Genomic DNA, 27,980 nt, shown 5'->3' with positions numbered 1-27,980 from the left:
ATGGAAATATCGCTGCGGTGGATCTCAAAAGATTCAATAATGTCGGGCAAAACCAAAATCTTAATGTCAAGTTCATGAAACAGATCGTGATCTATGAAATGGCAGATAGTTAAATAAATCGCAGGCGTGCACTAAAGAAATAATTGTTGCCTACTTATTTACAATACTGATTTATGAGTGATTCGTTTGTTTGGTTTTTGGTATATACATGTATGAATTGATTTGTCTAGTAGTTGTTAATTTTTTCTCGTATCCACTTGCCGGAGTAGGGGGTCTCTAACCTCTTCACTTTGGGCCTGAAGCCGTTCTCGTCGGCGGTGTAGTCGACGCGGTACATGAAACCGTCGGGCCCTATGTACTCGTAGAAACCTTCCGAAGCTATGCCTTCGTCGATCGAGTTCGGGTTCTTCAGAATGGCTTTTTCTTCAGCGCGAATCTTGTTCTCGGTCTCAAAACTGCAGACAAAAGTATAAAGTTATACGAGTACTGATGACGCTCTCGATCCCAAACACACATCGGAAGCTATAAATCATCATTTCATGAAAATTAAAGTCAAGGCCGCTTTTATAAGCTTTTTTAAATGGTTGTTAAATGTGAATTTATTGTAACTTTACGATATAAAACGTATTAATCATTCTTTCGTCCGTCGGATTATGATGCGTACCATCATTTGACTCAAATTTGCAATGTTAAGCGACGACTTCACCTTCGCTAAGTAGTATATGTGCATAATAAGCCAGTCAACGAGGACACTTTATCAGAAGATATTATATAATAATTTGCTGTTTAATTCGTAATTTTACATTTTTAAAATTCATTTTCATTATTTTAATAAGCGACTTTAACATAAACTGTGTGTCTTATAGAGTCCATTTTTAAATATTACTTTTGTAAACAAATACTACGTCATAATTGAATTCCAAACGTCCAAACAGGTTTTTATCGTTATATAATTTTGCACAATAGATATAAAAAATAATATGAATACTCTGTCAAGGCTACTCCTCGGGCTCGTCATAGACTGGGAATCCTCTAGACGGGGTTTAGAGCAATTATTTCATGAAACCAATGCTGCCAAAAATACGGGGGTGCGGGGGGACGAGGCGAGCGAATCCCGTGCCGTGATTGGTCCGTGTCTTTGAACGGCACGGGATTCTGACACTTTGACTCGAAGATGGAGTAAAACTACCGTATATAGTGGCAGAGGGGGTAGCGTTACTATGCTCAGTCTAGAGGATGTCTTGTCTGTGGTACTCGTACTCAATGCAGTTATGATTTACAAATGTCAAGATTGTCTATATTACATAATGATAATTGATAAATATCATTTCCGATTCGCAACTTCAATCGGACTAAATTAAAACAAGTAATCAGTCATTCATGTCCTGCTAAACAGTAAAATATTCAACGAGCTAATTTTGTAAAACGAGTTGATTAATACCTTTATCGTAACGATATATCACTGAGCTATTTTTCTATGCTAATGACATTGATAAGCTTGACATTCAGTAAGTAAGGCCAAGTTCGTTCTGTCGGTACTTAAAATAAATCTTGCATGTTACATGCCCAATTTGAAAGTAAAATTAGTAATTAATTTTAAATGGAGACGGCAATAAAACTTTCTTTATCCATTGTTATAATATGTATTTGTGATATGTACTTTTTTACAAATTATACCGAAATGGTCAAACTAATTAATCATGTACGAGTACTTATGTCTGTATCGTTGATCTGTAATTAAGTACACCAAAGAATGCCCGTCGTTATTTTTATATTTCTTATGTTTAATATGAAAAAAAGAACGGTAGAATTGACGAGATTTTAAAAATGCCGTTTTTATGTTTATTGATTTGTTGATGTTTCGTGTAGTGTCCGACCGAAACATGTTTTTTTGCCAAAACCGAAACCGAAGCTTCGGCTTTGACTCTAGTTTCGGCCGAAACCGAAACCGAAACATTTGCAGATTTATTAAAATCGTTGAAAAAATTTCATTAAGAGCCAACAGGAGTGATCATTTCTCCATACAAACGTACTCGACTGTTTCCTCCGTGGGTTTTGAAGCTAGAGCAATGATTTTTTCAACACAGATTAATATTGCCAATATCTGTGTTGGACCGTTTTGATTTTTTTGATATTTTTATTTTTTAAGGCGCTAGGGCCCTTCAAAAATGGCCAAAATGGCCTAATTGACTATGCCGCAATGAGAGGCGTGCTATTCAAAACTGATATCAATTAGTCAAAAAAGCAAAACGGTTCGACACAGATAATGTCATTATCATTTAGATTTCCAAATTTGGTTACGATTGGTTAAGTTTTGGAGGAGGAACCAGTCGAGTAAGAAACCTCGATTTTTGAGATTTTTACGCAGGATTTTTCGCCTTGTCCTTATCGCACTAGTTTTAGGAGCCGCTTCCGTTAGCGAGACGGGTATATTTACCTAAAATATTTAAATCTTAGCTCCTGTTGGCTCTTAAGCCGCTTTGATACACATATTAAGACTGTGTCGACCGTCCAGTGGCGCCATCATTAGGGGAATTGTGTTACCTTAAAAAGCAATCAATTTCTGTACCTATAGGTACATAAATATTGTTGTCCTACTTGCTCCCCAACTTTTGGTCTTTGTCACATAGTTTAGTTTCATAGTACGAAGTACTATTTTGTATGTTTCGGCCCTGCCGAAAGGTTCAGCCGTTTTTTGGCCGAAACCAAAACTACGGCCGAAACTGGCCGAAACCGAAACCGAATCTTCGGTCGGACACTAGTTTCGTGTTTGTTTTAAACAAGTCTTTGTAGTCGTTGTATTAGTGACTTATTTATCCTTTTTTAATGAGCCTTGATATTGATGATTGACAATAGGTACATACAAAACTATTCGTTCGTTTTTTTTTAGCATTAGAAAGAACTTGAAAGAAGGTAAGCGATTTTGACATATCTTTTAATTGAAAAACACTTTTTAGAAATCAATAACTATTACTTATGAAAGCAGAAGACTATAGAAGATCGTATTAGATTCATAATTATTACATATTTACTACTTATTTTTAAAATGTGTTTTTCAATTAAAAGACACATCAAGATTGTTTACCTTATTTCTAATGCTAAAAACACGAAGTATAGGTACGTACGTAAGTAGGTATACATTCTTTTTAAACGAAAAATGATAGTTTAATTCATATTATTTATAACAATTCACGTTTACTTACTCAAAATCGTATTTGTCTTCATGGTAGTTGTGATTCTGGCTTATGATCTTAATTCCGTTGTTCCTATAGTAGCCTTCCTTATAGAAGGGATTGTCATCGCCAGGCTGGAGTACTAGTCTGTACTGGTCGACGGATTCTGCGCCTTCGTAAGGTTCGTATTGGTGCGCATACGGCCCGTAGCCGCCGTCGTACGGGTTGTCGATGTGTATGTAAGGGTAGGGTATGTGGACGTATTTACCCTCGTCTCTCGGTCTGTTGTACCTGTGATACAATAATGCTATGCTTGAATTCAATTATGATGGATTGAATGACATGCTACAAAGAGAACTTTCGTCTGTATTTTTTTGGTAGTTATTTATTTCTTAAATCTATATACAAACGTAAGTGGTTTTTTTTTGACGAGACGGAGTACGAAATTTATCAAACTAAATAAATAGAGTTAAATTTGGTGAAGTTTACTTTAAAAAAAACTTATTAATTACTAATATTCTCAATACCACTAAAATACTTTATAGATATTGCCAAAGCTACTAAGGCACTGCAAAATTAATAACGTGATATTTAATGATCACCAAATATGTAAGCACTAATTTAACATCTTAAGCATCTAGCCTTCTCAGTTAAATGTTAGATGAATATTCAAACAGGGAAGAAACATTGGTATTTACCTGCCGGCTTCTCCGTACTTCTCAGGAATCCATTTGCCATTGCTACTGCTAACCGGCGAAGCCACGGCCACTGTGCTGACTATAACCACACACTGTAAAGAAAAAGATAACATGAAAACCCTTGCATTGATCCTTGTATATGTTTACTATTATCTGATTTAAAATAATAATAATAATAATTAACCACCGAAGTCTTCAGTAGTGCCATCAACATGGAGTTTGGTGTCGATAAATGTGCGGTTATGCATGTACAGCGGGGGAGGGTTGTAAATTCAACAAATTTACAACCTTCTGAGACAATGTCTTTCAGATCTATCTCTGAATCAGAAACCTATAAATACCTTGGTATGTCACAGTCGTTGGGTTTTGAGGACGAGGGTATTAGACGGTCGGTGAAGGAGCGCTTTTTCAGTCGGCTCACAAAAGTCCTTAACAGTCTTTTGTCAGGAGGCAACAAAGTGCGCGCCTTCAACGCCTGGGTAATGCCCCTACTCACATACTCCTTTGGCATACTAAGGTGGACTCAGACCGAGTTGGATGCCCTGGATCGGAGAGTCCGATCACTGCTCACCGCACATCGCATGCTACACCCACGCTCGTCAGTTATGAGATTGTACATTCCACGGAAATGTGGAGGCCGAGGCTTCCTAAACGCCAAGGATCTCCACAACCGCGAGGTGTACAATCTCAGGAATTATTTCCTTAACAACGAGTGTGGGATGCATCGTGATGTGGTGGCAGTAGACAGGAACCTCACGCCGCTCTCCTTGGCAAACGAGAACTGGCGCAAACCTGTGGTACTAAGTACTGCGGATCGCAAGGCGGCATGGGAGAGTAAGGTGCTACACGGGCGGTTCTACAAGGCCCTCACGGGACCCGATGTGGACCTGCTCGCGTCGGTGAACTGGTTACGATTCGGGGACCTCTTCGGAGAAACCGAGGGTTTTGCCTGTGCAATTGCGGACGAAGTAATGATGACGAACAACTATCGGAAATATATCCTGAAGGACGGTACGGTCGACATTTGTCGGGCATGCCGCCGTCCCGGAGAGTCACTCAGGCATATCATTTCCGGTTGTTCTCATCTTGCTAACGGCGAGTACTTGCACAGACATAATCTCGTAGCCAGGATTATTCACCAGCAGCTTGCTCTCCTATACGGCCTTGTGGACCGCGAAGTACCGTACTACAAGTATTCACCTGCGCCAGTTCTCGAGAATGGTCGTGCCACGCTCTATTGGGATCGATCTATCATCACTGACAGGACTATTGTAGCCAATAAGCCTGACATTGTGATAATAGATCGAGCGCAACGCCGGGCCGTGCTCGTTGACATCACCATCCCCCATGATGAGAATCTCGTGAAAGCCGAGAAGGACAAGTCCAGTAAGTACCTAGACTTGGCTCACGAGATAACCGCCATGTGGGATGTTGATTCGACGATCATTGTTCCGATAGTTGTTTCAGCGAACGGTCTAATAGCGAAGAGTCTCGACCAACATCTTGAGAGACTCTCGCTAGGTGGTTGGATCAAGGGCCAGATGCAGAAGGCGGTGATCTTGGACACGGCGCGGATAGTCCGCCGGTTCCTGTCTCTGCAGCCCTGACCACCGGTAGCTTGGGCCTTGCCCCGCTGCTGGCGGCACCCTAGGTTAGGTTTTTTATAATGTGTTTATATGTATTTTGTATTGTTTTTGTAAGTGTTTTTGTATTTTATTTTTATATCCATATTATAAAATAACCTAACCTAAGATCAGAAATAAATAAAGTGAATAATAATTTATAATAGTAAACTAAATTCGTAATTATAATAATTTAAACTAAGCTTATATATATTATTGACTGCATTTAATTAAATATCTTAATTTATACTATAACATTTAATTTACCACTAAACGGAACATCCTTGAAACTCCAAGAGTCCTTGTAAATATAACACGACACGTTACAGTTCTTTCAAAGATCACTTATTCACTGCCGTACTCTCGTGTGCAACTGTGCACGATGCGGAAACTTGTTCACAGCGCGCTCCGTATGTACACTCCTCAGAGAATTTCAAATCGTTGTGTTGATTTCGAAATCGACGCTTCGCTTTTTATATATTTGCAACATCAACTCATCTCTGCAGAAGCACCAACACACGCGCGCGGCGCCTACGTCACCCCGCATACCAACCCGTAACTAACACTACATATTTTTTTGCCGCTGCATACCATTGTTGATCCCAGCGACTTTATTGGGGTATCCGTGTTACAAAAATCACATTCCAAAAAGCTATAAAATAAATTTTCTAACAAATCGCGAGAGGGCGTGAATAATAACTGTGTTAAAAGCTGTATTGTTTGCGAGTTTTCAATTAGGGTTGATACTCGTATTGGCCGTTTTCGTGACTTAATTGCTTGAAGGGGCAACAATTACATGATTCTCTTTGAAAGAACGGAATTTTTGGTCCTCGTGTCGAATGACGCTTCTATATTTGGTAGGCCCAATGCAATAACATTGAAATGTTCCTTTAGATGTTAACATTGAAATAATATATTTTACTACAGAAGGTTTTAAAACAGCATTTGTCAAATTTAATTTACAATAGTACAATAAAGTAAGCAGCGACAAACAAGTACACTTACGAGTAAATAGTGTATTCCAAAATTACAAGGGTAAGTGCGGAACAAATAAACATGTTCCTAACAATCACTCCGTCAAAATCAATCAGTGTGCAATATTTTAGGTAAATTAAGGCTCCGTTAACGATTTTAGAGACAAAATGTAAAATTGATAGATTTAGTCGTTGAAATTGTACTCCGTTTGTTACGTAATATCTAAATAATAAGTATTGGTTTCTATTAACACGTCTTCTCATCTTGCCTTTTAATAATAAGGTCCCGAGCGTGCGTCACCGGCAATATATGACGAGAAGGGGCAGTTTTTAAAAATTCATCAAAAAATTATAGTTATAAATTATAAAAAATGATGTATAAGAACAGTTTCAGGAAATGTTTTAGATTGTTTAAGTATCATAATTACGTTGACGTAAGTCTATTTTCACGAAAAATGTTCACTTGTTTTGAAGTAATTTTTGGTGAAAATTGATTTCGTCTAACTTTCATTTACTCTTGTTCAATATCATATAACAAAAATATAGTCTATGTAAGTTGGAGTAAAGGATATGTGTAATACAAAATTACCATTTTTAGCAGTCCAAACTTTACGAAATTTACAAATAAGATCGACTAAATCAGTGCTTTACGCGCGTTTACCTAAACGTCCATCAGAAAAAAAATTATTACTAATTTAGTGAGTCAGTTTTCAAAAAAATGATCTGTACAAATGCAAGATAAGAAGACGTGCTAATAGATACCAGTACTTGTTATTTCTATTACGTAACAAAAGGTGTACAATTTCATCGACTAAATCTATCAATTTTACATTTTTGCGACTAAAATCGACACCGGCCTCTTAAAATCTACTTTCACTGGATTCAGCATACACGAGTGGTTGGATTCCTCTTAATGGGTGTATTTTACGCTGAACATGACATAAACATGTTTTTGTCACTTTTTAAAGAATGACGAATCAAGGAACATTTCCATATATCCAAAAATTTCGCTAACAATATGTGAATACGAGTAGGTAGGTACTATGTTTGATATCTTAAAGCTGCTTATTGACAATTGATTATACTTCATTTCTACGTCGTTTTCTATCTAGAATTAAAATTTTCTTGGGCTATCCGCTTTCCTAATTATTTTGTATTACTTCATGTACGTACTAGAACTTGGTACTTACATAAATTTAAGGTATCGGAATCGTAATTAAAAATAACTTGACTAATGATAGTTTGTAATTCTAAAATTGTTTCATGAATATGACTATTTTTCGAGGATACAAAAAATCTAACGAAATTAGAATTAAAATTGATAACGAAGATGGAAATTTCTCCTCCTTTCCTTGCCATTTTTATTTTCCATCATAGTTAAGTCATGTTTCCTTTTATTTGTTTATTTAAATCCTATTTCTGACGACAACATTACGTCATCAAAGTTCAAGCGCAGTAGTCACCAAAGTAAAATGGGTTTATTATTCGGATCAATTCATAAATTCTTTCGTATTTACGTCTCTGATCAAAGTTCACACAAATATTGATGTTTTTTCAAGAAATATGTACTTATAACATTTATTTGTCATCAAAATTAGTTGAAATAATTGAATACGAATGTTTCCGTTAAGAGTCGAGTGACGCAGAGGCTAATACGGTCTCATGGCGCCATGCGCCAGCGCCGATAGCAGGTCAATAAACATGCTTAACTTATTAACTATGTTTGTTTGCGTAATAAGTAGCGCTAATTGTAATATTATGTGTATGTATTGTATCTCAAAAATGAGTCACTCATCATGGGTCGGGGTAATAGAGGCATATGTCAACGATGGTCAAAACGGATCGAAACATAACCGATAACCAACTATTTAATATAACGTTAGTGAAACGTATTAAGAATTTTTAATTTGTCTTAATTTTCATATGAGAACATAATTATGATGATTTTATTCACAGAATTTACAATGCTTGCACTAATGGTTTTCCTAAATAAAAATACGTAAATAATTGTATATAAAAGAACCAAAAGTACTAATGAATCCGATGATCTACATTTTCTTATTACATAATAATCAGGTACGAGCCCATATCTTGCATTAGATAATCTATGTTTATTTTCTAGAAACAGGGAAAATCTTACTAAAACGAAGAAATTAAGTTATAATCAATAAATAAGGACAGAGTAAAGGAGGTAATTCATTGTACCTATACATTTAATTACAAGCGACCAAAATATGGGACACTACCGTTCACGAATAAAAATACATACAAACAAACTTTCATTTACAGGGTGGATTTTCTTTTTGGGTCAGTGGGCCAGATCCCGTGCTGCTACGACAAAACGGTCTTAGAAGACCTTCCCTCGATTTAAAATTAATGAAGATTGGCTTTTACAGATTTTGAAAAAAAAACATACAGGGTGCGAGAAAAGGTCATTTTTGACAAACTTTTTTTTTGATGCCAAAAGATCCCATTCCTATTGAGGATCTAAAGCTTGTATGGAACCAAAAAAAAATTCCGGCTAGAAAAGCCACAAATCGAGGAAATCTTTTCCCATACAAATTGTATGAAAATGAAAAAAAATATTTTTCACATGCTATTTTGGTATGCCAATCGATTCCATTCCTATCCAGTATCAATAGTTTCCTTGGGGTTTTCATTTTCATACAAATTGTATGGGAAAAGTTTTCCTCGATTTGTGGCTATTGAGATGACATCGTACACAAGTTGTTTGAAAAATAAATGGAAGTTATTGTATTAGTACTAAATTAATGCTGTCAGCAATTTAGGTATAAATTTCCATGAATTGTCGGTGTATATTAATCACTATAAAATTACTTGAATTAATTAATTAAACAATAACACGGAACCACACAACTTTAATCCGTCTCTTGTAGGCCCTGCATTTTTATCACATCTCAGAAGTAGTATTTCATGTCGCGTAACGAAGTAGCAATTTCACGTCTCGCTACAGGCGATACGGTGATCGAACCTGAACTTATTTAAATAAATAAAATAAACGTTTACGATTATTCCCTGATGGTATTTGGGGCGCCGTAAATTTTCATCACCGACGCTTATAAAAGTTCTGTAACGACTGGCATCGAACGTTTTTAAACATTTATATGCGATAATATATGTGCTGAAGTTATTTTACTGTAAATATCTTAAACATTAAACATATTTTATGTTCCTTACTATTAACGGCCGGTTTAGTTATATTAGTCTTGCGTGAGAAGTAAGTAGACGGTATAAATGTTTTTTTTTTAGTTTTTATCTTTTACTTCCAACTTTTGATTGGATACAATTTCTCAATATTAAAGTATATGTTGTTTTGTGAATTTTGTATTTTCAATTATACACCGCGGGCGTTAATAACCCGAAAAATTTAAACCACTTATTTTTGACGACAGTACGAGTCAATAATGTTATATCAACATGGATCCAATTAGGTATGTGTTTTAATTAAACTACTATTTCAGTACAAACTAAATCATATTAATTTACCGCTTCTTTGTGAACAAACCTTTACTTCAGAGAGTGAGCGAGTTTAATTAATCTCAATTAGAGAAACAGAGAGAACGAGTATGACATTTCACGATCACTCCGATATCATACGATGCACGGCGAATGCAGTGACTTGTGTTCCATGACAAGAAGTGTCAAGTTATGTCTAGTCTAGGATGATGTTTACGTTGAAATTATTTCAATTTATTGGCACCACAAAATACCACATATTGTATCAAAACTTGATTAGTTACTACAACATTACAGTGCAGTTATTACTGTTGAAATTGAATCTTTGCGATAATATCTTTTCCTTTGACTGACGTAACCAAAACAATTAACCATGATTAGGTATATCCGAAAGAAATCATGCCCCTTATTGTTTTAACTCATACTACAGCTGGAAAGGGATGATTACTTTGTTAAAATATCGACCATGCTAATCAGTACATATTTTAAATTCTCGATGTGTTGATTTATACTGAGTAAAGTAAAATAAACAACTTTGTTAAACAATTACGCATTTTTATTGATTTAATGAATTAGGTTTTCGATGTGTGTACCACCGTTTTCAGCACAAAGATTTAATCTTAAACGGATTTCATTATTTAGGTTTACAAAAGTGTTCTTTATTTCTTCGCAAGCCGTTCGAATTCTTATTAATAATTCTTCTCCACCAGAGTTCACTGGTGTTGATATCTTTCAGAGTTCCCCATAGAAAAAAAACCAATGACGTTAAGTCGGGTGACCGGGCGGGCCAGGTTAGGAAGTTGCTTCTACGGCCAATCCACCTCTCAGGGATTGTTCGTCTAGCCAATTTACGAACTGCTAGGCTGAAGTGGGTCCGTCGTGCTGGAACCACATAGTTCTTCGAGTTTCCAAATCCGTACACAAAGTGAATATCCGCTAAATGAGCCGGAGGATAATGCGGCATGGCGAATATTATTTATTACAGTCAATCAAATAGGTATTTAAGATTTTATCTTGCGTGATAATCAGTAATTCTATGAAATATGTCATTTAATAGAAATAAGAGATTTTTAAATTAAAAACAAATAAAAAGATCACATGAAATCGTTCAAATCTTTTTAGTGACATCAATTTCAAGCTATCAGCCAGTTATCGTGAAGGTAAATAGTTTGCACTCTCGCGATTGAGAACAGAACAAAATTCCGGTAGTGAAACCATTTATAGGATAGATAGGTAGGTGGCTCCGTCACGCCTTTGTTAGAATTGAGATTTTTTAACTTGTGATTTGTTTTAAATAATTAATATCTCTTAAATTATGGGTTTTTGGACTATATGGTATATAACTTTATATACTCTAATTAGGCTCTAAAATCGTTGGTTTAAATCTTTCGAGTTATTAACGCCTACGGTGTATTTTAGTAGACTCGAGCGGAAAAGTAGGTGAAGCATATTAAATATAATAGTACATTACATACCTAGTAGGGATGTACCTACAAGTCGCCGACTAGTCGGGAAAGCCGACTATCCGGCCACATTTGTAGTCGGCGACTAGTCGGCAAAATTAACCGAATAGTCGGCACTCATCTACAGGAAAGAAAAAAAAACCTAATATTTATTTTAATGATTTTTATTTCAACTCTTTTAAGTACGTTAGTCAAATTTAACAAATAATCATTATATATTTTTTCGTAGGTAACAATCTTATATCAATATTGAATAATCATATTATACCACACTGGGTAAAGAGAAATAGTTTAGGCTAGATAGTTGTTAGGTACTTTATTTCGTACCAAAGGCAAATAATGGTGAAGAAATGTTAACGTCTCCGCTCGATCGGGAAGCAGACGGTTTCTTTTTGATTCGTATATATTTCTAGCTTCCGAAAAAAGACGCTCACTATAGACCGAGCTACTTGGGCAATACACGTACTTTTTAGCAATACGAGCCATTTCTGGGAGCCTTGAGCAGTTTTGGCGCCACCACTCAAACGGATCTTCATCACGCTTAATGACTGGGATGGCGCAGTAGGAATGGAGTTCGTGTGCCGCACTAGGTCTACCATCATTTTCATCTGCGTCTTGAATTTTTCTTGACACCAATTCTTGACAACATTGCCAAAAATTGGGGTGGATCGTTGACTCTAAGTCATCACCGTTACTGTTATTAGTTTGAGAACTATCTAGATTTCGTTCGTTGGCTTCACTTTCATCTTTATTCTGATGTTTCGTAGCTTCATACAAATACTGCGGTTTTACAGTGCCTATATAAAATCCTTTGAAGAAAACGGTCTAAGAATAAGTCGAACAAAAACAGAGCACATGTCCTGCGTTTTTGATGCTGACACGAAGAAGGATGACTTGAAGTTACTCATCGGAGATACGCAATTACCAACTGTCGACCAATTTAAATACTTGGGTTCTGTGATAACCAGTGACGGGAAGATAGACGGCGATATCACCCATAGAACAACATCGGGATGGCTAAAGTGGCGGCAGCTGACAGGCGTAATGTGCGACAGAAAGATGCCAATCAAAATCAAGGGCAAAATGTACAAAACTGCTATAAGACCTACGATTTTGTACGGATCTGCATGTTGGGCAACCAATAAGAACCATCTTCAGAAACTGCATACCACGGAGATGCGTATGTTGCGCTGGTCAGGTGGCGTCGCAATGATGGATAAAATCAGAAATAGTTACATAAGAGGAAGCTTCATGGTGGCACCTATAGCTGAGAAAATAAAAGAAAAACGCCTTCGATGATACGGGCACGTACAGAGACGCCCTGAGGACTACATAGTCAAGCTTGCCCTTCAGTTGCCGATGACGTGGAAAGGACGCGGAAGACGACCTTCCACTTGGTTGACGACGGTCGAAAAAAGACCTTAAAGAAATGAACGTCGACAAAGACACCACACAGAATCGTGTACAGTGGAGAAGAAGGACAAGGAGGGCCGACCCCAAGTAGATGGGAATAACGTTCGAGGAATATATATTACAGTGCCTATATTTTCTTCGTCGAAAAATTGCATCTTATATCTGGGATCAACCAAAGTCGCGAGTGCGAATAATTTATTTTTTTCGAAGCTCAGTTTATCAAACCTGGCCTTTATCTCATTTTCTAACATCACTTTCACTTGCATTATCTGATCGTTTTCGTCCATGTAATTTGACAAATACTTTTGCAGTGTCTTTGTGTGAGGTATTACTTCGGATATCGAAGAGAAGTTAAAGCTAACGATTTTCGTAACATCTTCAAATGGTTTCAGCAGAGTAATGTATTTCTTAAGTATGTTCCATTCGACACTTGTTAGATTTTCAAAATTGACATTTGATTCAGTCAGATATAAAGATGTAACTACTCGTTTTTGCTCGACAAGGCGCGATAACATGTAGTACGTAGAATTCCATCTCGTAGGAACATCTTGGACGAGCTGATGCTGTGGCAACCCTAGTTCTGTTTACAGGACATGAAGTTTTGTTTGAGCAGGCCCAGTAGCTGACAATTCTCCTACATTTTTTAAGGATTTCCGCTACACTGTTCATTTTAATTGTAGCTGTTATCGCCAATTGCAACGTGTGTATAAAACACGGAACTCCTGTAAATACAGAGTCATCAATTGCCTTGACTACATTCCTTCCATTATCTCGCACAATAGCGTGAATTTTTTCGAGATTAATATCCCACATTGTCGGAATCTCTTCTAAACACTCTTTCATATTATGAACAGTATGAGACTCGGGGAAATATTTCATTTGTAGCACCGCGTGATAGTAATTGAAGTTATCATCTGCCCAGTGGGCAGTAAAACTCAAAAAACGTTGCTGATTATTTGTGTTTGTCCACAAGTCAGTAGTTACCGAAATCGCGTCGGCAGCGAGCACTCCTTTTTGAATCTGAGATTTTGTTTCTTCATAAAGATAAGGTATTATATTCTCTGAAAAGTATTTCCGGCTTGGCATATTGTATTTTCGTTTCATTTTTTTTCATTAATTCAATAAATCCGATGTTTTCAACGATGGACAAGCGCAATCATCTCCCCAATAGAAACGCTAATTTCTCGCGCTCTGGGATCTTCTCTTGGCCATTGTACAACAAAACAGTCTTTGATGGGCATTTCTCAGGAGGGCCATTTTTACGTGTCCGGGGCAAAAAGTTATTGAATTTACTGTTTAATAAATCTGAATTAATTCAGGCATGATCTTCAGCATATATTCTGTCTGGAACACTATCAAACTAATTATTTGTTAGTTATATAATACATGAAAAAAATATCCAAATGCGAAAAATGATGTTCGTTGGGCGTGTCCCGCGCCCAGATTTTTTGAAACAAAAAATTATTACTCAAGATGGGGAATTATATCGAAGTTATTATCGGTATTCACGCATAAGGTATTAGTTAACTGATCATATTCTATAAATCAAAATAATGTGTTAGCTCAACACATTGAATAAAACCAAATTTACGATGTGTCCCGGGCTACTGACTGATTTCGGTGTAATTTACAAACCATGTCGGTACACTTACAAAGTTGTAGACCAGGAACTCAGTGGCTCAAACAAAGTATGCTTTAGTTGTGCCTTAACCGTTGAATAAAGTAGAGGTGCAGTCACAGTATACTAAGGTAGTTTTTTAAATGTTTCTCTGTCATTCGGTGGGTTTGGTTCTATGTTTTTTTGAGATCGGTGGTGCAATTTTCTCCCACAGTTTTAGTGTCTTTATCGTTACGCAAGTGATTAAGAAATCCTCGAAAGTACGTAAACCCATCATTATTACATCTCCTCTGTATCATTCATACTATTTCTGTAATTGCTAAAAAGCGATTAATTTTGACATCACTGGTGTTGATTTCCTTGGTTTCAGTGGATTTTTTGACCACCGATATCAAGAAAGTGATCACCGAATTCAAATCCTGCTTTGTAAACTAGTTTGTTGTACTTTATTTTCCAACTTATCACACCTAAAAAGTACAAGATATGTTTTATAAACGTAAAACTATGTACTTAAATTAAATCATAGTATAGGTAAACAAAATCACTAGTTTACAATGAGTAGTTTTTTTTTCACAAGACGTATGTTGAAAATCGTAGACCCAATCTCTTTTTCTCTCTATCCGCTGTTGTCTTAATTTCTCTTCAAACCAATGGAGTATATTATGTGAATTTGTCCTCTGTATCACTTGTGGCCCTCCTACACCACGATACCTTGAACTTGAGCCAATTTAAATAAATGTAGTTAATTAGATCCCACTTCGTTTAAAATAACTTGTGTAGTTACATACTATGCAAGGTGCACCCACAAAACAAGGGATTAAAAATAAAGTCGCCTTCGAATGTCGAGATCGCTTCAAAGGCACTGAACGTAGGTAGGTACTGATCAATATTTCTAAAGCATCGCCATGAACACAAATTCAACATAGCCAATGTTTTAACAATCCTCAATGTCTGATGTATTTATGTCTAAATATCGGAGTTATAATTTAGCTCAAGTGTTTGACGGTGCAGGAGATCATAATGAATAGGTGATTAGATCTTTAAGCATTAGTCAACAACTTTAAATAGTTTTAAATTGAGGGAATACACGCTTTAAAACTCTGTCATTCAAAAATACTACATATTTTTAAGTCTAGCAAAATACTTGTTTTCCGTATTGTTTACATTGTTTTATAAGTGCATTAAAAAATTTTGAGCATTGAACACCACTCAAAAGTATCTTGTTTATCGGGTGTAGGTAACATAAGTTTCTTTTTGATGAGTGTGCCGTTGGATTGTGTGAAACAAACATTTTCTTTTTCATGGCACTTAAGTATGTGCGAATTTGTGGTCGACATGTCTAAAACTCGTTTCGGGACCATACGTACTTCGCCCTATTGTATGAGGATAGTCAATTAGTGTGGGATATCTTCTAGAGATGTTGTTTCATAAGCCGCAACTTGGTTATTTTAAAATCTCGAGTAAACAAAGGTACTATCTATTAAATTTATGTAAGTTATGCGATATCATTAGCCTCGCTACATTTTTTTTATACCACATAGGTGGCAAACAAGCATACGGGCCGCCTGATGGTAAGCAGTCACCGTAGCCTATGGACGCCTGCAACTCCAGAGGTGTTACATGCGCGTTGCCGACCTTTTTTTAAAAACCTGTACACTCCTTTTTTGAAGAACCCCATACATCACTTATCATCAAATAATAATGAAAAATATGAATAGATTATAATATAATTTAGATATAATATTGAAGTGTGATTTCTGTGTAAGCGTTTTTGAATTCGGTGAGGCAAATTGATTTCAGTGCCTGCACATGATTTCGGTGTTTTTTAAATCTCAAATATCAAAAAAACTATAAGGTTCTAATGGAGGCCTCCACTACCAATATTTTTTATATTAAGGCTAGATTTTAGGAAATGAAGTCGTGTATCAAATAAGTAAAAAATAAAATTCGGCACCGAAGTCAGGCACCGAACGTCATCTCTGAGAATCGCCCTGATATTCTGTTGACGTTGAGATTGGCTAGCCGCTGGAGCCGATGTAGCCGCTGGTGTCGGTGATGGTGTCGGCGACAGTTGCTGTTGCGGCAGAGAAATAGAACGAGTTGATGAATTACACGATGTAAAGTAAATATTTATTTGTAATTAAATAAATAAAATGCTAAATAATACGATATTTCACCAAAAAACTTTTTTAATTATTTGGCTGAATGGAACTATCATTGCCATGTTGGCTGTCGTAACCAGAAAAAATGAAAAATTAAGAAGTAAAACCGGCGCTCGGTGATTTTCACTCAGAAGTGATTTTACTGCATGTATCTAAATAATTCATCTTAAATTGCAACCGTATGTGAGTTTTTGTATAAAATGAGTTATTGTGATTAATGTTTGTGATGTATTTATCATCCCTAATTATAATATACACCGCGGGATTTAATAACCCGAAAGATTTAAACCACGTATTTTTGACGACATTACGAGTAAATAATGTTATGTCAACATGGGTCCAATTATGTGTTTTAATTAAACTACTATTTCAGTACAAATTAAATCATATTAATTTACCGCTTCTTTGTGAACAAACCTTTACTTAAGGGAGTGAGCGAGTTTAATTAATCTCAAGTAGAGAAACAGAGAGCGAGCATGACATTTCACGAATCACTCCGATATCATCCGATGCACGGCGAATGCAGTGACTTGTGTTCCATGACAAGAAGTGTCAAGTTAAGTTACCTATGTCTAGAATGATGTTTACGTTGAAATTATTTCAATTTATTGGCACCTCAAAATACCACAAATTGTATCAAAACTTTATTAGTTACTACAACAGTACAATGCAGTTATTATTGTTGAAACTTTGAGATAAAATCTTTTCCTTTGACTGGCGTAACCAAAACCATTAACCATGATTATATCCGAAAGAAATCATGCCTCTTATTGTTTTAACTCATACTACAGCTGGAAAGGGATGATTACTTTGTTAAAATCAATGAACTTTTGTTAAAATATCGATCATGCTTATCAGTACCTATTTTAAATTCTCGATGTGTTGATTTATACTAACAACTATGTTAAACAATTACGCTTTTTTATTAATTTAATGAATTAGGTTTTCGAAGTTTGTACCACCGTTTTCAGCAAAAAGATTTAATTTTAAACGGATTTCATTATTTAGGTTTACAAAAGTGTTCTTTATTTCTTCGGAAGCCGTTCGAATTCTTATTAATAATTCTTCTCCAGAGTTCACTGGTGTTGAGTATTCCTTATCTTTCAGAGTTCCCCATAGAAAAAAAACCAATGGCATTAAGTCGGGTGACCGGGCGGGCGAGGATAGGACGTTGCTTCCACGGCCAATCCACCTCTCAGGGTATTGTTTGTCTAGCCAATTTACGAACTTCTAGGCTGAAGTGGGTCCGTCGTGCCGGAACCACATAGTTCTTCGGGTTTCCAAATCCGTACACAATGTGAATATCCGCTAAATGAGCCGGAGGATAATGCGGCATGGCGAATTTTATTTAATTACAGTCAAATTTTTAAAATTTTATCTTGCGTGACAATCAATAATAATATGAAATAATATGTCATTTTATTGACATCAATTTCAAACTATCAGCCGAGTATCAGCCAGTTATCGTGAAGGTAAATAGTTTGCAAATCGCGAGATTGAGAACAGAACAAAATTTCGGTAGTGAAACCTTTTTGTAGGATAGATACCAAACTTAATTAAGTGAACCTGGCTAATAACCATGTAGTTAGTGCGTCTGCGTGTAAAATTAGTTGGTGGCTACGTCACGCATAAGGGTGTGTTAGAATTGAGATTTTTTAACTTGTGATTTGTTTTAAATAATTAATATCTCTTAAATTATGGGTTTTTGGACTATATGTTATGTAACTTTATATACTCTAATTAGGCTCTAAAATCGTTGGTTTAAATCTTTCGGGTTATTAAATCCCGCGGTGTATGGTGCTGAATGAACAATATCATTCGGATTCAAGGGAAAATTCGTAACTGTAACCACCAACTAATTAATGACGTCACAAATGGCTTGCGAGGCGTTTTCGCGCGAGGTATAAACTAGCTATAAAAAATGCAATTATTTATGTTAAATCTTATGAAGTTATGAGTATAGCTGAAATATTGTGTTTTTCGGAACCAGGACAAGTGTACCGTTAATAATAAAAGGGAGTTCAAAATTTGTCATCAGGCCAATTATAATTGTGTAATATCGACATTGGACACCTAGGGTTGTCTGAAGCTGCTCATATAAAAAAAAATAAAGAAAGTTTTAGAAATTCTGTTGCGACACACCTCCTTCATGATCGTTCGAAAAAGAAATCCTAAATAATACATTTGTTCTTTCTAAGATCATGCTGTGTTAAATTGTCTGTTGTAAACATGTTTAAGTATCTAGTAATAGGTAGAAATAGGTAGTCATCAATGCATATTTTTAAAGTAGCAAATTAGTCTAAATAACTAAAGAAATAATTAGTAACTAGTCCTACTGATATCCCCACTAATCCCTACACTGTCAAAAGTAACTCTGTCTGTCTGTTCTCGTTGAAATGCTGAACCCATTTTGATTAAAATTGTTTCGAGATAGTTTTAGGCCCGGGGAAGGACATATATGGGCATTTCTATTTAAAGTTGTACCCTTGAGTTTTTCGCATGTCGCCTTGCATTTTTTGCGATTTACTCTTAAGACGAATTTTTTAACTGGACTAATGATGTTTTTTATTGAAATATATTATATGGACACATCATTTATTAAGTTTAATGCTCAATAAATCACTTTTTTCTTACTTAAAATCAGGTTTTTAGATATGATAAAATCACCCCGTAGTACTGTCCCCTTCACCGACTTCAACTTTTGATGGACTTTTACACATATTTTTTCTATGAAGGCAATACCAAGTAATGCATTCCTGGCATAGTTTAAATGTTGAAAAATGCGTAATTGATGAAAAACAGCTTTAAAAACATCAATAATAGGGTTTAAATTCAATAAAACCGTTGTCCCCCCGAATTAGCGAATCGGACATAGTCCGGGTTGGTTACGCAATTTTCGACAAGTAGCGAAATATTTTTTACCAACATTTTAGGTTTTATTTTATCCTGGCAAACCTGTGACCATAGATAAAGCTTATTTAAACGTTAAATTTGATTTGAAACGGTCAAAATCGCGACCATCGTGGCCGGCTGGAGTTGACATGTAATTTTACTCAATGTTTTGTCCGTTTTGTTCAACAGTTTATGCAGCTTAAACCTTAAGTAACTGAAATACTGTTTATATTAAATAAAACTATGTCTCATACAGTTATTTGTCAAATAAATAAGTTGAATATTGTGGTTAGTTTTGTATTATTTTGAATATATTTAATTCTGGCCCAGACAAATCGTTACGTCCGTTTGGTAACAATTTGAAGCGTAACATATAGCCGGACTAGAAAAATGTAACCAAACGGACACGGTAAAGTCGCACGCACATTGAGTATATGTAGTTATTACCGTGACTTTGTCTGTACTTATTTAATTCATGTGCAAGTAATAAGTAATATTTTATGAAGTAATATTGAGTTTTTTTATGTTTAAAACTCTATCTACTGATTTTAGTACATATATTGTAGTCCTTTTTTTATTCACTGAGTATTTGTGTAAATTTTTGATTATTGTGATCTCGTCTTTACTTTATCCATTAAGTTACATGGGTGTCCATTTGGAAATGTCCCCTTGTTTTCAAAAGTATTTTTATTGTTTATTTAATGTTTAAAAGCTAAAATATTTAATTTTTTTGACAATAATTAGTAATTACATGTTTTGTTAATTCTAATGATTGTTATTCGTCACATGGCAGTAATACCAATAACTATTTAATAAACCTAAAAATAAGATACGATTTGGGGTCACCTCGTAACCAAACCACCTAAAGTTCCCTTTTATGAAAAATGTTGGTTCTTAATCGGTCAATGATGATTGTTTTTAGTTTGTTTATTAAAAGTTCTAAGCTTTGAACATAAAAACATTTGCTTCAAGTATGTCGTTTATTTACTACATCAAAAACCATTTGTAACCAAACGGACCACAAAAAACCTCCCTCATCCTATTAAATATTAATTTTAACTGGTTTATCCTAAAAATATGACGATTCTCTTTGGTGTTTGGTAAACTAGAATATATTTACTCATAGAATTACATGAAAAAGTACCAAATAATGCAAAATATATTTTCAACTCGTCAATTGAGTCATGGTACAACTTTAAATAGAAATGCCCATATAGTTTTTATCAATCTACGCAGACGAATTCCAGTCAGAAGTATGGCCAAATATTGTGCAAAAAATAGTATCACTGTAGTTTTCAGGAATTATATTAAAAAAATACGGTTCTATTTTTTAATTGTTCACCCATACGTGTAAAGTTGTATGTAATTTGAACAAGCTAGAACATAATATCCGCGTAAAAAATTGCGTAAGTTCAAATCGATTTATCTCCCATAATAAAGGTTAATTGAATAGGTGCTTTAACACCTAATAATAGTCTTCTGCTTTCATAAGTATAAATAGTATAAATAGTTATTGATTTTTTAAAAGTGTTGTTCAATTAAAAGACATGTCAAAATCGCTTATCTTCTTTCAAGTTCTTTCTAATACTAAAAAAAACAAACTATAGTACGGGGTATTTAAATTTAACGGCGATGCGATTTTAGTTCTTATAATATGCCAGTTTATTGGGTACTAGCAGTACTAGTGTATGTGTGTAGTAGTAGTAGTTGAATCCCAAAACTTTCAGTAGGTGAGGCATTCCTAAAGTAAAATAAAAAGACGATTTATTTACAGTAACCTGCGTTCCTGTAATAGGCTTTATGTGTAGGTAAGTAGGTATATTCTGTGTTTGTTCTCCTTAACAAAAAAAGACAAAGAAATAACTTTCATTGTAGGTAATTAATTATAATTGTTTTTTTTAAATTCATTGATAAACTTGAATTGTTTATTATATCGGTTCATTTACATTACAATAATAAAAATAAAATTATAAATTACGGTATTGCCCCAAACAAAAAACGTATTTTATTGCTTTTTTGTTTCTATAACGGTTACAGTTTCAAACCTCTAACTTTGGTACCTATGATAATAAAAAAAAATATTCTGCATAACAAGAAAATAATTAGAACTGGCCAAGCGTGAGTAGTACTTTAGGAAAAAATAAGTAAATAATTGGGTTATATACGGGGCGCGAATGCGACTATAAGTTAACCGTTAGGTATTCTTTAATGCGCGAATGCGACTATAAGTTAACCGTTAGGTATTCTTTAATGTGTTTTCTTTTGTGCCCACCACCTTACTTCTCTATTCTCGCGGTCAAGGTGGTAGAGTCATGAACTCTAGGTTACGTAGAAGCCTGTTCGATCGACCTTATTTGGGGACACTGGTCAAGAAATACAGTCGAGCTCATAATATACTGTTGAATTATTGCAAACAAAACTATTGTGACAAAACCAAAACTAAATCTGCAAATAAGTAACCGCAAAACGATAGAATTAAAAACCAATGACGTCGCTACATTCTTATGTTTAAAATGCTTATTTTGTTTCGCATTTAATTGTAAGATTTGCGCAAGTTGGACGGATAAATCAATTAGAGTTAAGCGTTGTTTTAAAATTGTGAAGACAAATTCTGGAGCGCAACGGGTTCCGGCCGCCGTCCAAACGGGAATGTATCGTTGATATAATAAATAATTTCGTTAGAGAAGGAGAGATAAGAGTGCGCAGTGCAGCTGTGATCGCACTGCGTCTGAGGCGGGCAGAGCGGCGCCGGCCACTTGGCACCGCTCTCGGTCAACGTCCCCGCGCCTCCATAAAAGCCTCCATAGGCTTGAGCCAAAACAATTTCGACAAATTCCTTCGGCAGTGCCTTAACACGCATGACTTTACGATCCTTCCGCTCTAGACCCGCGAACTCTCGTTTATTTTTGGCGACGCTCGCTCGAAATATTTTTATTGATATTCGAGGCTGCTTGTGTTTTTTTTATCGCGTTATCAGATCAAATATTGCCCTTAAGCGCCGGGTTATTGCTGAAGGTGCCACGCCGGCGCTTCGAGGAATGTCCCCAATTTGACAAACTGAAGCAGGACTACCGGCCTAAATAGTTTATTAAAATCAGATTACGGTTTTATTCTCGGTTTGGCAGATTGATTGTGTAGCGTATCTTAAAATCCTTAAGACCTTGTAAATTTTCACACTTTTGTTAAAACGACGTTTTTTCAAAAGTATAAACGGTCATATATAAAAGTGGGCTTAAGTTCTATTATATAGCCAACCATAGTTTCATTTTATTTATTCACCATATTTGAGAAAAGTACGACTGTCAATTGCAGGTTTCATATTAAACGAACATCCAAGGTCGTTTGTTTAATATTAATACTAAACCTACATACAATATTCATATTTAGCATACATTCCACGCCTCGACAATAATGTACTATTGCCAAAGTCATGAAATAACTTCTATCACGAATTTTGTTCTAACTTTAGTAGGGTTAGGTTAATATAATATTGCAAATCACATATTTAGAATAATTAGGAGATTATAGAGAAGATAAATCTCAAAAAAGGGATTTTGACTTTTTATGTCGCTTTTTTGGACAACATACATAAAAAAACATCTTTAATTAAGTATTATAATTTATTATCACAATTATTATAATATTTTTACATTTTTAGTCATCTATATCTAAATATAAATAAAATAGTCTAACTTGATAAAAGGGAACGCCGAACTAAAGAAGCCTTTGTACTTACTTTAACTTGAATCTGGTACTTAACTCCCTACGAAAGTACTTGATTGATATGGAAATATCGCTGCGGTGGATCTCAAAAGATTCAATAATGTCGGTCAAAACGAAAATCTAAATGTCAAGTTCATGAAACAGATCGTGATCTATGAAATGGCAGATAGTTAAATAAATCGCAGGCGTGCACTAAAGAAATAATTGTTGCCTACTTATTTACAATACTGATTTATGAGTGATTCGTTTATTTGGTTTTTGGTATATACATGTATGAATTGATTTGTCTAGTAGTTGTTAATTTTTTCTCGTATCCACTTGCCGGAGTAAGGGGTCTCTAACCTCTTCACTTTGGGCCTGAAGCCGTTCTCGTCGGCGGTGTAGTCGACGCGGTACATGAAACCGTCGGGGCCTATGTACTCGTAGAAACCTTCCGAGGCTATGCCTTCGTCGATCGAGTTCGGGTTCTTCAGAATGGCTTTTTCTTCAGCGCGAATCTTGTTCTCGGTCTCAAAGCTGCAGACAAAAGTATAAAGTCAGTTATACGAGTACTGATGACGCTATCGATCCCAAACACACATCGGAAGCTATAAATCATCATTTCATGAAAATTAAAGTCAAGGCCACTTTTATAAGCTTTTTTAAATGGTTGTTAAATGTGAATTTATTGTAACTTAACGATACAAAACGTATTAATCATTCTTTCGTCCGTCGGATTATGATGCGTACCATCATTTGACTCAAATTTACAATGTTAAGCGACGACTTCACCTTCGCTAAGTATATGTGCATAACAAGCCAGTCACAGTCAACGAGGACACTTTATCACATGATATTATACAATAATCTGCTGTTTAATTCGTAATTTTATACTTAAAAATCCATTTTCATGTTTTTAATATACTTAAATAAGCGATTTTAACATAAAGTCTATGTCTTATAGAGTAATTTTTTTTTAAATATTACTTTTGTAAACAAATACTACATCATAATTTAATTCCAAAAGTCCAAATAGGTTATTATCGTTGTATAATTTTGCACAATAGATATATTGTATAAAAAATAATTTGAATACTCTGTCAGGGCTATTCTTTGAATATATGATTTTAGTATCTGTAGGTACTCGTACTCAATGCAGTTATGATTTACAAATGTCAAGATTGTCTATATGACATAATGATAATTGATAAATATCATTTCCGATTCGCAACTTCAATCGGACTAAATTAAAACAAGTAATCAGTCATTCATGTCCTGCTAAACAGTAAAATATTCAACGAGCTAATTTTGTTAAACGAATTGATTAATACCTTTATCGTAACAATATATCACGGAGCTATTTTTCTATGCTAATGACAATGATAAGCTTGACATTCAGTAAGTAAGGCCAAGTTCGTTCTGTCGGTAAAATAAATCTTGCATGTTACATGCCCAATTTGAAAGTAAAATTAGAAATTAATTTTGAATGGAAACGGCAATAAAACTTTCTTTATCCATTGTTATAATATGTATTTATGATATGTACTTTTTTTACAAATTATAGCATTTCGGTTAAACTAATTAATCATGTACGAGTATGTCTGTATCGTTGATCTGTAATTAAGTACACCAAAGAAGGCCCATAGTTATTTTTATATTTTACATTTCTTATGTTTAATATGAAGAAAAAAACGGTAGAATTGACGAAATTGACGTTTTTATTTTATGTTTATTGATTTGTTGGTGTTTGGTGTTTGTTTTAAAAAAGTCTTTGTATTAGTGATTTATTTATCCTTTTTTAATGAGCCTTGATATTGATGATTGACAATAGGTAGATACATACAAAAGTAGGTACGTACAAGTACATTCTTTTTAAACGAAAAATGAGGATTTAATTCATATTATTTATAACAATTCACGTTTACTTACGACTTACGAAGCGCTAGTGGCCTGGCGGTAAGAGCGTGCGACTTGGAATCCGGAGGTCGCGGATTCAAACCCAGCCTCGTACCAATGAGTTTTTCGGAAATTGTGTACGAAGTATCATTTGATATTTACCAGTCGCTTTTCGGTGAAGGAAAACATCGTGAGGAAACCGGACTAATCTCAATAAAGCCTGGGTTACCCTCTGGGTTGGAAGGTCAGATGGCAGTCGCTTTCGTAAAAACTAGTGCCTACGCCAATTCCTGGGATAAGTTGCCAAGCGGACCCCAGGCTCCCATGAGCCGTGGCAAAATGCCGGGACAAACGCGAGGAAGATGATGAATTCACGTTTACTTACTCAAAATCGTATTTGTCTTCATGGTAGTTGTGATTCTGGCTAATGATCTTAATTCCGTTGTTCCTATAGTAGCCTTCCTTATAGAAGGGATTGTCATCGCCAGGCTGGAGTACTAGTCTGTACTGGTCGACGGATTCTGCGCCTTCGTAAGGCTCGTATTGGTGCGCATACGGCCCGTAGCCGCCGTCGTACGGGTTGTCGATGTGTATGTAAGGGTAGGGTATGTGCACGTATTTACCCTCGTCTCTCGGTCTGTTGTACCTGTGATACAATAATGCTATGCTTGAATTCAATTATAGTAGATTTATGGTTTAAATAACATGCTATAAAGAGAACTTTCGTGAGTAATTTTGGTAGTTATTTACTTCTTAAATCTATATACAAACGTAAGTGTTAATACTCTTTTATTTTACTAGACTTGGAGTACGAAATTTCTCACACTTTAATAAACAGAGTTATATTCGGTGAAGTTTACTTTTATAAAAAATACTTATTAATTATTAATATTCTCAATACCACTAAAAATACTTTATAGATATTGTCAAACTACAAGTTCTCAACAGAAATTTACGTTAAAACGACAATGCTGACCTAAGGCACTGCAAAATTAATAACGTGATATTTAATGACTACCAAATATGTAAGCACTAATTTAACATCTTATTAAGCATCTAGCCTTCTTAGTTAAATGATAGATGAATATTCAAACAGGGTAGAAACATTGGTATTTACCTGCCGGCTTCTCCGTACTTCTCAGGAATCCATTTGCCATTGCTACTGCTAACTGGCGAAGCCACGGCCACTGTGCTGACTATAACCACACACTGTAAAGAAAAAGATAACATGAAAACCCTTGTATTGATCCTTGTATATATCTATATATCTAATACCTCTATACGAGCAATTCTTGTTTATATATATATATATATATATATATATATCGGGGATCTCGGAAACGGCTCTAACGATTTCGATGAAATTTGCTATATGGGGGATTTTGGGGGCGAAAAATCGATCTAGCTAGGTCTTATCTCTGGGAAAACGCGCATTTTCGAGTTTTTTTTATGTTTTCCGAGCGAAGCTCCCTCACCCAGATATTTTACTATTATCTGATTAAAAAAATAATAATAATAATTTATAATAGTAAACTAAATTCGTAATTATAGTAATTTAAACTAAGCTTATATATATTATTGACTGTATTTAATTAAATATCTTAATTTATACTAAAACATCTAATTTACCACTAAACGGAGCATCCTTGAAACTCCAAGAGTCCTTGTAAATATAACACGACACGTTACAGTTCTTTCAAAGATCACTTATTCACTGCCGTACTCTCGTGTGCAACTGTGCACGATGCGGAAACTTGTTCACAGCACGCTCCGTATGTTCACTCCTTAGAGAATTTCAAATCGTTGTGTTGATTTCGAAATCGACGCTTCTCTTTTTATACATTTGCAACATCAACTCATCTCTGCAGAAGCACCAACACACGCGCGCGGCGCCTACGTCACCCCGCATACCAACCCGTAACATACATACACTACATATTTTTTTGCCGCTGCTTACCATTGTTGATCCCAGTCACTTTATTGGGGTATCCGTGTTACAAAAATCACATTCCAAAAAGCTATAAAATAAATTTTCTAACAAATCGCGAGGGAGCTTGAATAATAACTGTGTTAAAAGCTGTATTGTTTGCGAGTTTTCGATTAGGGTTGATACTCATATTGGCCGTTTTCGTGACTTAATTGCTTGAAGGGGGAACAATTACATGATTCACTTTGAAAGAACGGATTTTTGGTTCTGGTGTCGAATGACGCTTCTATATTTGGTAGGCCCAATGCAATAACATTAAAATGTTCCTTTTAATTGTATTTCAACGAAATTGAGATTTAATTTAAGATGTTAACATTAAAATAATAATTTTACTACAGAAGGTTTTAAAACAGCATTCATCAAATTTAATTTACAATAGTACAATAAATTAAGCAGCGACAAACAAGTACACTTAAGAGTAAATATTGTAGGTATTCCAAAATTACAAGGGTAAGTGCGGAACAAATAAACATGTTCCTAACAATTACTCCGTCAAAATCAATCAGTGTGCAATATTTTAGGTAAATTAAAATCTACTTTCACTGGATTCCTCTTATTACATTAAATTCACTTGATAAATTAGTGTTTAGCATACACGAGTGGTTGGATTCCTCTTAATGGGTGGATTTTACGCTGAACATGACATAAACATGTTTTTGTCACTTTTAAAAAAGCGGCCAAGTGCGAGTCGGACTCGCCCATGAAGGGTTTCGTATTTAGGCGATTTATGACGTATAAAAAAAAACTACTTACTAGATCTCGTTCACACCAATTTTCGGTGGAAGTTTACATGGTAATGTACATCATATATTTTTTTTAGTTTTATCATTCTCTTATTTTAGAAGTTACAGGGGGGGACACACATTTTACCACTTTGGAAGTGTCTCTCGCGCAAACTATTCA

The 27,980-nt window shown here is 35.2% G+C and overlaps 2 protein-coding genes across 4 annotated transcripts; both read right to left on the bottom strand.

Moving 5' to 3' along the window:
- Positions 1 to 154: 154 nt before the first annotated feature.
- Positions 155 to 26,905, bottom strand: LOC134647291 (uncharacterized). Of its 3 annotated transcripts, none has more exons than XM_063501577.1 (4): positions 26,720 to 26,905; positions 3,872 to 3,963; positions 3,204 to 3,464; positions 155 to 455 (listed from the first exon to the last, which is right to left on the bottom strand). In XM_063501577.1, the coding sequence occupies exons 1-4, from the start codon at positions 26,732 to 26,734 to the stop codon at positions 227 to 229; spliced, it is 597 nt and encodes a 198-aa protein (XP_063357647.1). In that variant the 5' UTR covers positions 26,735 to 26,905; the 3' UTR covers positions 155 to 226. The 3 variants fall into 3 exon arrangements, with proteins under 3 accessions (XP_063357647.1, XP_063357646.1, XP_063357645.1); XM_063501576.1 differs by lacking the exon at positions 26,720 to 26,905 and adding an exon at positions 5,761 to 5,941; XM_063501575.1 differs by lacking the exon at positions 26,720 to 26,905 and having other exon boundaries at positions 3,872 to 3,984.
- Positions 23,193 to 26,320, bottom strand: LOC134647292 (uncharacterized). The gene is made up of 3 exons (XM_063501579.1): positions 26,208 to 26,320; positions 25,476 to 25,736; positions 23,193 to 23,731 (listed from the first exon to the last, which is right to left on the bottom strand). Exons 1-3 carry the CDS (start codon positions 26,318 to 26,320, stop codon positions 23,503 to 23,505), a joined length of 603 nt encoding a protein of 200 aa, XP_063357649.1. The 3' UTR covers positions 23,193 to 23,502.
- Positions 26,906 to 27,980: the final 1,075 nt, after the last annotated feature.

Source organism: Cydia amplana, chromosome 4 (assembly GCF_948474715.1).
Source record: "Cydia amplana chromosome 4, ilCydAmpl1.1, whole genome shotgun sequence".
Classification (NCBI taxonomy): Eukaryota; Metazoa; Arthropoda; class Insecta; order Lepidoptera; family Tortricidae; genus Cydia; species Cydia amplana.
The sequence above is the reverse complement of the archived record's forward strand: the minus strand, read 5'-3'. Positions and strand labels throughout refer to the sequence as shown.

Excerpts from the sequence above, each read along its gene's own strand:
- LOC134647292 (XM_063501579.1), bottom strand. The coding sequence starts at position 26,320 with ATGTTATCTTTTTCTTTACAGTGTGTGGTTATAGTCAGCACAGTGGCC. Across the intron at positions 25,737-26,207 it reads AAGTACGGAGAAGCCGGCAG|GTACAACAGACCGAGAGACG; the intron begins GTAAATACCAAT and ends ATTGTATCACAG. Across the intron at positions 23,732-25,475 it reads GAAGACAAATACGATTTTGA|CTTTGAGACCGAGAACAAGA; the intron begins GTAAGTAAACGT and ends TTTTGTCTGCAG.
- LOC134647291 (XM_063501575.1), bottom strand. The coding sequence starts at position 3,984 with ATGTTATCTTTTTCTTTACAGTGTGTGGTTATAGTCAGCACAGTGGCC. Across the intron at positions 3,465-3,871 it reads AAGTACGGAGAAGCCGGCAG|GTACAACAGACCGAGAGACG; the intron begins GTAAATACCAAT and ends ATTGTATCACAG. Across the intron at positions 456-3,203 it reads GAAGACAAATACGATTTTGA|TTTTGAGACCGAGAACAAGA; the intron begins GTAAGTAAACGT and ends TTTTGTCTGCAG.